Source organism: Telmatherina bonti (assembly GCF_933228915.1).
Source record: "Telmatherina bonti genome assembly, chromosome: 12".
NCBI classification, from domain to species: domain Eukaryota; kingdom Metazoa; phylum Chordata; class Actinopteri; order Atheriniformes; family Telmatherinidae; genus Telmatherina; species Telmatherina bonti.
This window is the reverse complement of record NC_136610.1, coordinates 20987513-21001634: the sequence shown is the minus strand read 5'-3', so window position 1 is coordinate 21001634 and position 14122 is coordinate 20987513. Positions and strand designations below refer to the sequence as shown.

Below are 14122 nucleotides of genomic sequence, written 5' to 3'. Positions count from 1 at the left end.
AAAGAAAGAAACACGCTTGTGCAAAAAGTACTTTTGTACTTAAGTACTTCCGGTGGGGTCATCGACTAGTTTTTACGAGCACAAATTTTCTCGTGTTTACCAACGACTGTTTTAGTATCATGTGAGCTTGTTGATGCTCCAGTTACATTTACTCTGTAAATTATTTTTTTCAACGACCGCTTCACGCTACCGCTGGCAGTAAACGACTTTACAGCGCGGTTGGACAAGAGAGGCAAGAAGAGGAAGCAATAGCCAACCATCTTTATTCTTCTGCCAGCAATAACAAGAAAGACACAAGGCTAGGTTTTTTAGTGGAGCTGGGTAGTTTTCAATTTATTGTCTGTTTTACACCGGATAACGAAATTGTGTAAAACCACCCGTGTTTAAGCAGACAATAGCTCTCGGACACTGTGCACTTCCCCCGGCTAGCCTGGAAGTTTCGGATCAAAATATTGTCTGCTTAGAATTAGTATTCCCGTTTTTTCATGTTTCCAACAGGTATATCTTCCCCTAATCCCCAACCACCGCCAACCCAGGAGGCTAGACCCGCGGCTACTGATGTCAAAAACGACAGCGGTAATATCACATCTCCGAAGAAGAGGAAAATAAACGGCTCAGAGAGGCAAGACACAAGTGACACGATCTCTTCCTCGCCTCCCAAAACCCTGAATTCCTCTGCCTCCTCCTCTTCCTCCTGCTCTCCCACTCCGCTGCACATACAGAAGAAGTTGAGGTTTGAGGATTCAGTGGATTTTATTGGACTGGATGTGAAAATGGCCGAGGAGGCTGCAGCTGCCGCCGCCGCCGCTTCGTGCTCTCATAACAAAAGCAAAGCCATGTTCCTGTCCAGTGGCGTGGGGCACCACGCAAACGGACTGACGAAAACCGCAGGATCCGGCACCTTTTCCAGCAGTAAACCCGGTGCTGCCAAGAAACTAGTCATCAAGAACTTCAGAGGTATCAGAGCCACTAGTGGATAATGTCATGTGAGCTCCAGAAAAGCAATAAGAGCATTAAATAATAATAATAATAATAGTAATAATAATAAAGCTTAAAATCAAAATAGAACTAGTGCATGCTAATGCAGTAATTGTGTCCCCACGTTGTTTTGAAAGGCCTTTCGCTGGCCCTAAAGTGCTATAGATCATTTAGCTTTGTGGATTAACTAAAAAAAGTGTGTCTGTGGATGTTGTGCGTTTTATCTAACGACACTTGAGCAGCTTGTGGAAAAATGTAGCACACAATTAAATGCTCATGTGAAGAAAGTGGAGACACTCCTTGTTCTTTTAACATACCTGGTAAAATCCAGCTAGTGCAAAAAACTGTAGGAGCTCCCAAGAAGGCTATGGAAAGGCAGAGACTTTGATTTATTAAGTGATAATGCAGTTTTGGTATTATTATATTTTGGTATTATTATATTGCATAAAGACAATAGTTGTACAAGTTGACTACAGAGTCTAAAGAGCTGAGGTGAAACTAATTCATAAGCAGAAAAGAACAGTCATCACATTAATAATATATTACAGGTTCAAATGTTTTATTTGTTTTTTACCCAAATCATGGGTTTATGAGCTAAAAAAAAAGCACACAATCAATGCACATGAAAAGCTACTAAATGAAAAATTGGACAATAGCAATTAAGTAGATGTCATCGACCAGTTATCCGCAAAATATCCAAATAAAATAGAAAGTCATCTAGAAGGCTGGCTGGTCTTTTCAGTTCAATATCGGATTTGTTCAGTTATTAAATTTGAATGATAAATAATGTACATACTGGGTCAAATAACTTAATAACACAATACAGTAAGTTTAAATAGAAATAAAATTTAAAAAAAGAAAATTTAGCCCTCCGCTGTCTTGCTGAAGTTTCCATGTTGTTGCCTTCACAGAAAAGCCCAAGTTGCCTGAGAACTACACACATGAAACCTGGCAGAAGCTGAAAGAAGCGGTGGAGGCCATACAGAACAGTACTTCTATCAAGTACAATCTAGAAGAACTTTACCAGGTATCTCAACACACCAACAGACCTTTCATGGGATGCTGGTTGCATGTGTGATCTGCAGACTGCTGCTCCATGGTCATCTCATACAGGAGACTACACTTTCCTTTGTCTGTCTCCTCAGGCTGTTGAAAACCTCTGCTCCCATAAGATTTCGGCCAGGCTTTACAAACAGCTGAGGGCCGTGTGTGAAGACCACATCAAGGCACAGATCGATCAGTTCAGAGAATATCCTTTACAGTTTAATCTTAGTGGATATTAAATGTGGATCATGTGCAATTATTTGCACTAAAGCTCTTAAATTACAGTCCACATTTGACTTAACTCCGCTGTTACGGATGCTCTGGACAGCGTGCTTTTCCTGAAGAAAATTGACAAGTGTTGGCAAGATCACTGCAGACAAATGGTAAGTTGTGTCACTAAGTTCATCCAAGTAGCAGTTCTCTTGGCCTTTAAAATTGCCAATATATTCCATGGGTTTTTCAAGAGTGTAAATAAGTTTAGCACTGATTTGTAGAGTTGGTGGATCTTGAAAAGATCAATTACATTAAATGAGATGTTAGATATTGTGAAAATCTTCATTATGCACCTCAAAATATGATATATGTAGCTGTTGAACAAAACTTTGTTTCTGTGGAGGATTATCAGATACAAGGTAACAAAAAATGTTATAATTGAGTTGTATGACACTATGACAATGTGCAAATGGTCAAACTTCTAGAGACAGTAACCTTGCAACATTATCCTTGAACAGCAACCAAATTTAAATTGGCTCCAGATTATTTTTTTAAGTAGATAATGATTAACAAGAGATTAACATTTTGTTGCACATTGTTTGTCGATATTGGCAATCACGAACTGGAAAAGTATAGCAATGCAAACTATTAAAATAAAATCAGCTGAAGCTGAGTATTCCAGTTATTACACTTGTAATAAAACAACTTAGCAGCATCTGAATAATAGACATATTAATTCATTTTAAAGTAGCAGAAGAAAAGGTTTCTAACGTAAAAACCAGATTTGTCAGCTGAAGGCTGTTGATGGAAAAGAAAAAAAACAATGGAAGTGACATTTTAGACGCAGCTAAGCTTAGAGGTTATTTTCTTTGTTTTTAATGTCACAAAGGAAGTTGTACAAGTACGTCCATAGACTGAGTAGACAGGATATATGAGAAGCATGGCACGAATTAAAAATTAAATAACTGGTTAAAACACTTCTAACAACTTATTACTTGTTTCTTATCACGTGTCTTTACTTTTGTTTCACAGATCATGATTAGGAGTATATTTTTGTTTTTGGACCGCACCTACGTTTTACAAAACTCAATGCTGCCATCAATCTGGTGAGTGACGTTGCTGCCTATCCTGACGTGTGTGTGAGGCTAAATCTTGTTGAAGTGGGTGCTGAACAAGGTGTTGTGTTCTGCAGGGACATGGGTCTGGAGCTGTTCAGGTTCTACATCATCAGTGATTTAAAAGTCCAGAGTAAAACCATTGACGGGATTCTGCTGCTCATAGAGAGGGAGCGTAACGGAGAGGCCATAGACCGCAGTCTGCTCAGAAGCCTGCTGAGCATGCTCTCTGACCTGCAGGTAACTATGGCTAGATGGCACCAATAATTTCCTGTGTCAATTCCATTCACAGCAACTTGATTGGATTCTGTTTAGATGCAATTTAATATGATATCAATTAAGGGCTGCACGTTATTTGGAAAAACTGACATTGAAATTTTTTTAACTCTGCAATATATATTGCAATATGAAAAAAATTACAGGAATGATCAATAAATCCCTTTAAAAGCACTGTAAGTTTTGCTGCGCGTCGACCATCTTGTTGACAATTAACCTGCACTGATCTTACCTTTTTTGTGAATAATAAGCATTGTTTTTGTCTGTGTTTGAGGGTTATTCTTATCTTTTATTGCTTGCTTTTTTGTGCTAGGTCCTGAGTAAATGTTTCATTTGGTCATGTGAAAATATGAATTTTGTTTTACCATAAAGGATTGTTTATTGCCATTGACAATAAACAATGACTTGTGTGTCAGGTACCTGTGAAATTGAAGGGAACATGTTGAGTTTATTTGCTTCCTGCATTGCAGGACCTGCAATATGACTACTTCACATGTACATTGCTATGACGATGCTCAGAACAATATATCATGCAGCTCTAATATTGATTCATTTAGATATTTATGTAACACCACTAACTTTTCTTGAATATTAAAGACATTTTCAGATAGCTTTTTAATTTAAAACAATGAGCCTGTTTACGTGACCACCAAAATAAAAAATCTGGGAGAAATAAGATTACTGTAATAATCACATATGACATGTCTGCATTCGCATCAGAAATATGATATCTGAAAGTCTTTTACCGGTCAATTTTTAAATTTATTGTAGTGTTCATACACGTGTGGAAATTTAACCCCCCCTCCAAAACATTTAGTCAGTTGAACATGGTGGACCAGTCTGCCTTAGTGTAGTGCCTTAGCTGCTAACATGAGAGACAATATGCTGCTAAACCAGGACTGGGCAGCCCTGGTCCACAAGAGCCGCATTCCTGCAAATGCTTAGAGTTTCCCTGTTGCAACACACCTGCAACCACATCGCACTTAATTATCAGACCTGTGCAGAACTCGACATCAAACTCTGCACAAGTCTGCTTATTTACCATTTAATTGAGTTAGGTGTGTTGCAGCAGGGAAACTCCTAACACTTGCAGGACTGTGTTCCTCGAGGACATCCTTTTGCTAAACAGTTTACAGGTGATTGCAATGCAGTTTTGAAGAAAAAGGATCTGCATTTGACATTATCTCTGTGAGAGAAGCTCATTTTGGGCATATAGGTGCCTTGTCACAGCTGTAAACATAATCCACCAGAAACCATGTGTTCTTGTTATTTATGATCATTTTCAACCTTATATTTAGAATTTTTATCATTGTGTATCCAGAAAGCAAGTTGAAAATGCTATTTTAAAAATCTGATGTTTTTATTGTTTCAACAAGAGAAATTGATTTAGGATGAAAACGACACAGGCAGCCTGTTAAAAAAAGAATCTCAATATTGCATTAATTAAATTGAAGTGAATTGAATAATCTCTGATTTTACCCCTGCCCCACAGGTAACACACTAACTAAAATATTTCTGCTTAACTCATATAGTGACAGACGTGTACATGTACATTTGTGAATGACAGATTATTGGGATTCTTCCTCTGTCCTGTACAGTAATAGAGTGTAGCTTTCACAATGTGTCGTTTCAGTCTTGATAACTGGTGGTTTCCTGTTGACAGATGGTCTTAATAAAACCTGCGTTCTCTCTGTCCATGACAGATTTATCAAGATTCTTTTGAGCAGCGCTTTTTGGAGGAAACTAATCGGCTGTACGCTGCAGAAGGACAGAGGCTGATGCAGGAGAGAGAGGTGATTTATGTGACCTGCTACTCTGCAGAAATTGTTCTTTTTTTTTTTTTCTTTTTTTTTCCCCTGTTTTTCTCATTTTATTGATCAGATCAGTAGTTAAAGGTAATTCTGTCTTATTAGATCTACTGGGAACTAGCTTGATACAATTAGCTATTGATCAGATTAAAAAAAAACAAAAAAAAAAAACACGTTCTCTTGGTTTGATGTCACTGATGTGAAGATTTGAAACGTTTCTGTTTCTTATGATGTTCACTGGATGTCTGTTGATTGACAGCTACAATAAACAAGTAATTTGATTAGTTCCTTAATAGTGTAGAAAACTATTACACTCCATTGCCTGGTTTCTGTTGAGAAAACTATCCTCAGTTTTCATAATTATGGGAAGATTATTAGTGTTAGAATAGAGTATTAGACATCCCACTTTGAAGGAAAGTGAAGGACGTAGCAACATATACTGATGTTTAAAGTTAGATAAATAACATCACAAATATTTAACCGAAATATCCATCCTGAAAGATGTTAATTTATCAATATATCCACTGATAGACACATACCTAAAAGCAGATTGGAAAATTGAGTTTTTCTTGTCTTAGATTAAAAATGACTGAAAAAAGTTAGTTTACGGCTCTGAGTTGCAGTATTTTTTCCCTTCCGTTGAGTCATTGGTTGACGGCTAGGTTTACCAAAATGCTCAATCTCGTTTTTATCGTTTCTTTTTCATGTCAGTGTTTAAGTAAAATAATACAGTTACTCAAGTTTGAGATTTGGCGAAAGCAAGATGAAGAAAAGTTCAGCAAAAACAAGAACAAATTTTCCTTAATTCAAGATTTACTTTTCAAAATCAACACTTTTGTTAAATCTTTGTGCTATTATTGATTTAATGCATTTTTTTCTTTTTAAAATTGGTTTTGAATATAACTTTTTCCAACAACTTCCTTTCCTGATTTTCTTCTCCCTCAAACTTGAAGGCAGCTGAAAGCAACTTTATGTGTACTTTGACTATGTTGTTGTGATTCCCTGGAGACTTTAATCACTTTAAATCTCATTATTACTTAATAATTGTATTTAATATGATAAAATATTAACCTGTTTATAGATTTATCACAGAAGTCACCTATTAAAACTACTTCAGCTATAGTCTTATTGTTATACCTCTCTAGTGTAAACATTCGTAGTCATTTATAATTTAAAGTTATTATTGTATATCCAGACACATTCATTACATCACGTTGCCTTTGCTCTCTGCTGTTTACATTTTATTAGCTCAGAGGTCGCTGCTGTTACTTTTGAAGTCTGGCACTTTGCCCTATAAAGTATTCGTGATATATGCATGTAGTGTTGATGTGTTTAAGTTTCTTTATGCTATTAAATGACTATTTCTTTCTATGGAAGTTATTTGGTTCTCTTTAGATCTTGTCCTCTTGTTCAAATAATGTATGTGGCTTTCTATAAGTAGCTAATGTGTAATGGCTTATTTTAAATTTATAATATCGGAGAAAGTGGTTTCTTCATATTCAGTAAAAGCAAGTTAACAGTCTTTATTTAACTTTTATTTTTATAGCACATTTGTGGGATAAAACTGGTGTAAACCATGAATACTTGTTGACCATATTGTATGTGTCCCAGTTTTCACATTTTTTTGTTTTCCTGTTTTTTTTTCTTGTTTTCTTGTTTGTTTTTTAGGTACCAGAATATCTCCATCATGTCAACAAACGCTTGGAAGAGGAGGCTGATAGAGTTATTACATATCTAGACCAGAGCACACAGTGAGTGTTGGTCTGTGGCCTTCAGTGAGAAACCAAACTGTAAAATATTTACTTGTACCCTGAGCTTTAGTCTTTCTTTTAGGAAACCTCTCATCGCTACTGTGGAGAAACAGCTGCTGGGTGAACATCTCACCACAACTCTACAAAAAGGTAAACTAACATATTTGTTAGTATCATTGTGTTGTAGAGTAAATGCTGATAATTAATGTGAATAGCTGGAAGGTGGTGATGCTTATGGTGTTTGACATCCACAGGGCTGACTCACCTGCTGGACGAGAACAGAATTCAGGATCTGTCTCTTCTCTATCAGCTCTTCAGTCGAGTGAGAAGCGGTGTTCAGGTGCTTCTGCAGCACTGGATAGAGTATATAAAGGTATGAAAGTATTCATGGAAATTGGATACTTCCGCATGAAATTGCTAACCTGTGATAAATACTTCAGCTTATTTGGTTTTAAAATATTTTCATTTCTGTATTTTACCCAGTATTTGATTGAATTTCAATGTCTTAACAATTTACATCCAGGCTTTTGGAAGCACAATCGTTATCAACCCAGAAAAAGACAAGACAATGGTGCAAGAGTTGCTGGACTTTAAAGATAAGGTGGATCACATCATTGACGTGTGTTTCATGAAGAATGAAAAGTTTGTTAACGCCATGAAGGAGGCTTTTGAAACCTTCATAAACAAACGGCCAAATAAACCTGCAGAGCTCATAGGTTAGTGAGCATTTCAAGCTTTTTCCTCTGTCAGCATTTAACCATAATCTTTATTACATCAAACATGCATTACACTTTTTTTTCTATCTTTTGTTTTTTTACATTAATTGGTTCATTTTACAGCTAAACATGTGGATTCAAAGCTGAGAGCAGGAAACAAAGAGGCGACCGATGAAGAACTAGAAAAAATGTTGGACAAAATCATGATTATCTTTAGATTCATCTATGGTAATATAAACTCTCACTGTTGCTTCGGTTGTATTATTTTCCTTTGTGTTTATGTGTTTTCTTTGGAATGTGTAATGATGTGTTGTTTTTGTAGGAAAAGATGTTTTTGAAGCCTTCTATAAAAAAGATCTGGCCAAGAGGTTGCTGGTTGGGAAAAGTGCCTCAGTAGATGCAGAAAAGTCCATGTTGTCAAAGTTGAAACATGGTTAGTTGAACCCGTCTGGGTCACTTCTAAACATACGCAGACACATACAGTTTGAGAGAAATAATGAAAACCGAATCTGACATTGCTGCTGAATCTCCATTGACCTGTGACCTTTTTGATGTTTTCCCAGAATGTGGAGCAGCGTTCACCAGTAAACTAGAGGGGATGTTTAAGGACATGGAGCTTTCTAAAGATATCATGGTGCAGTTCAAACAGGTAAGAATAGCAGGAGTTGTCTGAATTAGGTGGGCCTTTATTGCTGTGCTCTGTGGGTCTGCAGTTAGAGAAGATGGTGCATTCAACCCTCTAAACTTTTACGTGGATTAGCCAATACAAGACTATTCAGTGTGCTTTACATGAAACATGAAAAGCAATCCAGATAATGTAATGAAAGCATAAAAGGCAGCAACAGTTACCTAAAGTCACAATAAATAAGAAAAGCTTAAAAACTGTTTGTTTTTTATTTAAATAGGTATAATAATTTTGTTGCATTAGCATCACATAAACACGGCTTATCAGAGTTGTGCTAAGCTGTGTTGCTGTGTAATTAGAGTTGTTAGTAGGTGCAGGTCAAGCTGCGAGGAAGCTTTGATGTATGTTGTGATATAGGAAACTGCATTACACATCTTGATATCAATTTCAGGGTGGATTCACACCAGCCTTTTTTATTTGAATTATAGTTGGTTTGCTTTGAAAGCGCGCTCTGCGTGGGTAGTTGTGAAGACAGAAACAGGCTGTGATTAGGATCAAAGAAGCAGACTACGTCCACTTCATATGGGCCAAATACAGGAAGCAGACTAAAAAAGCAAAGTGTGTTGTGGGTTGACTGTGTGGCATTGTGGGTAAATGCATCCAAAATATAAGCTCGGAATGGGAGAAATGGTTTGTAGTTGGACGTGGGAGAACCCTATAAAGGTTTTTTTCAGAAATATGGTCAACCCAAGACTGCTAGGATGTGATGCAGCTCCATATTTAGCTCCATGTTTGTAGTAGAAACAAATGTTATCCTGCATTAATCAATAGATTAATCAATAGACGAGTTTTCTTCGTTGGGTGTCTCGTTTTCTGTTTCTGTAATTCTTGATGCAGCGCTTCCTCTGGCAGTGAGTGAAAAAAAATTTTTAAAGCTCCAATTTGTTTAAATTATCCAGAATTATATTACACCCCCTAATTTAAACAAGTCCTTTATAGTGCCAAATCTAGTTTACTGTCCTGGTGTGAATGCATCCTAACTGTCCTCAGTTAGCATTGGGTTCATGCTAGATGAAACATAACTCTCAGAGATATGATAATCAGAATTGTAAACAATGAATTAATAGAAAATGATGATTCAATAAAACAAATATTAAAATCTTCTACCAAATATTACATATAACAATAAGTTTTTTGAGCAATAGCCTGGAGAATATCTTTATACAGGAACAGCATTGATAGTTACCTTTGCCTACAAAACCAGTGCGATATTGTAGCCAATCAAATATGAGTAATTGCATATTTATTGATTAATTATTGTAAAACGGGTTCATTTGACTAATTTGGCAAGCTTCCTCAGGATCAGTTCTGCTCAGTATTGTTTATGAATGCTTTCATTAAACCTTTGCCATTTTATTAGTCTGAGCTTCGAAAGTAATATTAATGATGTTGTTTTCTCATTTCCCATTTATATGTCTGAACCCTACAAATTAACCTGTTGTACTAAAGTAAACTCATAAACAACTCACAAACATCTTTATTTAATGCATCTCAGCATAAATACTCATTAACGCATTGATATTGAATTTATCCCAGAAACAGCAGTTGTATAATCTAATTTGTCTTAATGTCTGCAGTACATGCAGTGCCAAAACATTCCTGGCAACATTGAGCTGACGGTGAACATCCTTACCATGGGCTACTGGCCAACTTATGTCCCGATGGAAGTGCACCTGCCTCCTGAGGTTAGTGATGAGCAAATATTCAAATCTTTAGAACCGGCTGTTTTTGTGTAACCCTTGATGCGATAAATGTACATGGCCTTGCATTGCTACGCTTCTGCTATCTTTGTCCAGATGGTGCGACTGCAAGAGATCTTCAAGACTTTCTACTTGGGCAAACACAGCGGCAGGAAACTGCAGTGGCAATCAACGTTAGGACACTGTGTCCTAAAAGCTGAATTCAAAGAGGTTCATAACTTTTCTTAGAAATTTCCTTTGGTGTGCTTTGTCCATTCGTTAGCTAAAGCCTGATACTGATCATTTTCTGGGGGTTTTTTGGTGGTTTTTTCTGTAACAAAGGGCAAGAAAGAGCTCCAGGTGTCACTTTTTCAAACACTTGTGCTGCTGATGTTTAATGAAGGAGAGGAGTTCACCCTGGAAGAGATCAAACTGGCAACAGGAATAGGTTTGTATTATCACATCAGAGTTTGATCATATGCAAATCAAGTTGTTATCAATTTTCTTAAAGTTTCTTTATTCCTTACCGCTGATGTGTTTGTGTCTCTTTTGATTTATAGAGGATAGCGAGCTGCGCCGGACGCTGCAGTCACTTGCATGTGGGAAAGCACGTGTTCTCACCAAAATCCCAAAAAGCAAAGATGTGGAGGATGGAGACAAGTTTTCCTGTAATAATGACTTCAAACACAAGCTATTCAGAATCAAGATTAACCAGATTCAGATGAAAGAAACGGTACATTTGCTGTCTCACAAAATGTTACCCAATATCAACACTGAAATTTTGGGAAATTGTTTTAACCTGAGTTTCGCACCAGGTGGAGGAGCAAGCCAGCACAACAGAAAGAGTCTTTCAGGATCGTCAGTATCAGATTGATGCTGCCATTGTGCGGATCATGAAGATGAGGAAGACTCTGAGCCATAATCTCTTGATGTCTGAGGTGTACAACCAGCTCAAGTTCCCTGTCAAGGTAACAAGCATGACTCTAAATCTTTTTTTTATAGATTTTTCTGCCTTTTTATTGTACAGCAGGAAGAAAAAGCTGACAGAAAATAAAAAAGATGATGGATAACATGCTACAAAAGTCTGAGCTCAGATCAAGGATTTTCCACTACGTGGTGTGCATTTATTACCTTAGGACCAGGATTCCACACAACGCTATATCACAACGCATTTATGATTCATTTTAAAGTGAGGATTTTATTGAAAATAAACCAGTCCAATTTCCAGAATTTGATCTATCCAATCGTATACAGAAGTATTACTAATTATTTCCTGACAGTTTGTTGATGATGTGTTTTGATACATGTCATTAGATTCATGTTGTTCTTGTTATCCTATGAGTTTTCTTTTTACAGACACTGTGAAATCAGTAGCTTTGTATTTGCAGTAAGTGCTAACATGATGAGTCCAGGATGTTTATCAGTTTAACTCTAATCAGGAAATATTTACTCAAAAGCAGGTCTGTCATTACAATTACATATATGAGTGAAATGAAGGGTTTGGACAGTAGCCCAATAGTTTCCGTTGTTTTACCCTGAACATTTGTTTACGTGTTTATTACAGAATTAGTTCATGCTGATATAAACAGCAAGGTTTTCACCACAGTAGCTAAGTTCTACAGGATGTGTCTTCTGACATGGTTGTTTAAAAAATAAGGAGTTACCTGCATCAGTTTAGTTGAAACAACTTAATGCCAGCTGAAACAGTCATCCATGCAGCACTGGCTCACTGGGAGGGTCTTAATCATTTGCTGAGCTAAATCCAGTTGAGGATGTTTGGTTTTTTTTTTTGTTTTTTTTTTTGGAAAGGTAATGTGTTTTCTGGCAATGCCAGCTGGAATGTAATTATACATTAAAGTCTTCAAGTTATTTAAAAAGATCATAAGTTACACTTGTGCAGTATTTATTTAGTTTAGACAACAAATACTACAAATATATGTATTAAAACTAATCTGGTTAATATTTGGTATTCAGGGGTTCTGTAAATGTGTTTTTCACTGAGGCTAAATCAGTTTTGTTTTTTTCACACTGTTCAAAAGCCCACAAACACTTACCGTAGTAGTGTCTGGCGTTTGAATGATTGAGAAGTCCTTAACTGGCTTTCAGCCAGGTGTAAAATCCCTCCCCAACACTTGTGGGTGTTGGCGGTAGTAAACGCAATGCTGCAGGCAAATGTAGCTTCTCTTTTTTTTTTCACTTGGCTGATTCAGCAACCTGGCCAAAAAGTTCTAATAAAGTTTCATTGGTTTGTTTAGTTTGTTCAAAATGACCAAAATAAAATGGTGATTTCTTAAAATGACTTCTCAGGGAAAAGAAGTGTCCCTTTTTTGGAGTTTTTCTTAATTATTGATTCATTTATTAAGACTTTAGCGTGACTCTGGTATTAACTTGGGTGTCTTTGTCCCTTTCAGCCTGCTGACTTGAAGAAGAGGATAGAGTCTCTTATTGACAGAGACTATATGGAGCGCGACAAGGAGAACTCTAACCAGTACAACTATGTGGCCTAGGAGGAGTAAATCGCGTTGTTCCAGTTTGAATGAAAGCTGTTTTGAGTGATCGGTCTCTAAATCTTTTTCTCCAGTGGATGTTACCCATTATCATCTTCAACCCAGTGACCGACAAGTGAATGGCTACTGTTCCACAGGGTTGTGTCAGGGGTCTTGTGATCCTGTGGACTGCATGCCCATTGAATAGCGAATATTGTCCATATTTCTCTGTGCCTCTGAGAGAGCTGGGACAAAGAAGACATCGTTCAGTTTGCTTTTTTTTTTTTTTTTTTTTAATGGAAAGGAAAAATATTTATTTTCAAAATTAGATTCTTTGTCCATAGTTCAAATCAATATACTTTTTGTTATAAAATCACCCCCACACCCCCCTTCTCTTCATCTGGTATCGCAAGCAAATGTTGACAACATTTACCAATTTTCTAAAGGTACCACATTTAAGAGGGAAAAGGGGATCCAAGAAATTAAATTGCTTTTTTCCTCCACCGGTGTCATGTGGAAGTTATGGGCCATAATTCAAAGTAGGAACTGATAATTAGAGGAAAATGTGCTTAATGTGTGGTCTGCAGTAAAGTTTTACAGTTTTAAAGGTCTTACAGCCACATGACAAAACTGTGATCTTCAATGCAAAACATGTTCAAGCCAGAATCTGTGCCAAAAAAAAAGAGCACTTCTTTGTTCATAGGGTGTAATCAAGCCATGAAGCAAGTTCAGTTTCACAAGTGTATTCACACAAGATTCTTGGTTTTGTTCTGTTTTTGTCCTTTTTTTGTATCCTTTTTTAAAAACTATATATACAAGTCACCGGTGTTATTTTAAGTGACCCATCTAACAGGTTTTTGATAACTTTAGGTTGACAAAAAGCACAGTAAGATTCCAGTGTCATACTACTCATTGTTTATTCTGTGACTCCTTGTGGGGGCTTGCTGAACATTATGGTCAGCAAGTGGAAGTAATATGCCTCAACACTTGAGGCAAAAAAAAACATGGATTAGTCTTACCTTTGTTTGTATGACTCTGTTAGAATTACTGCTCCAGACTGCTTCAGATTAAAATAGCTTTCAAGTGACTTTTCATTTTTTATCACTCTTTTCAAGCATGTTTCATTGTGTTCGTACGTGAGGGTGGGGGGGGCATAATTATTTATTTTACTTGCATATATAAATACTTAAACACACACACACATACATACATACATACATACATACATATATATATATATATAATTTATTTATTTATTATTTTTTTAAATAAAAAAAAAAAAGGAAGAAAAGAAAAGGTTGAACATAGTGTTTTACAAATGTGCTATTTTGCCACATTAGGAACAAGTCTGAAATGTATTTGAGCGCACAC

The 14122-nt window shown here is 36.6% G+C and overlaps 1 protein-coding gene across 1 annotated transcript; it reads left to right on the top strand.

Annotated features, from left to right (window-relative positions):
* The first annotated feature begins 146 nt into the window (after positions 1-146).
* Positions 147-13764, top strand: cul4b (cullin 4B). Its single transcript, XM_079250340.1, has 20 exons — positions 147-957; positions 1890-2005; positions 2124-2227; positions 2336-2405; positions 3268-3341; positions 3428-3590; positions 5330-5419; positions 7103-7185; positions 7268-7335; positions 7440-7558; positions 7709-7901; positions 8025-8129; positions 8224-8334; positions 8465-8550; positions 10164-10271; positions 10383-10496; positions 10608-10713; positions 10826-10998; positions 11081-11233; positions 12677-13764. Exons 1-20 carry the CDS (start codon positions 486-488, stop codon positions 12770-12772), a joined length of 2604 nt encoding a protein of 867 aa, XP_079106466.1. The 5' UTR covers positions 147-485; the 3' UTR covers positions 12773-13764.
* Positions 13765-14122: the final 358 nt, after the last annotated feature.

Excerpts from the sequence above, each read along its gene's own strand:
- cul4b (XM_079250340.1), top strand. The coding sequence starts at position 486 with ATGTTTCCAACAGGTATATCTTCCCCTAATCCCCAACCACCGCCAACC. Across the intron at positions 3,342-3,427 it reads TCAATGCTGCCATCAATCTG|GGACATGGGTCTGGAGCTGT; the intron begins GTGAGTGACGTT and ends TGTGTTCTGCAG. Across the intron at positions 7,559-7,708 it reads ACTGGATAGAGTATATAAAG|GCTTTTGGAAGCACAATCGT; the intron begins GTATGAAAGTAT and ends ATTTACATCCAG.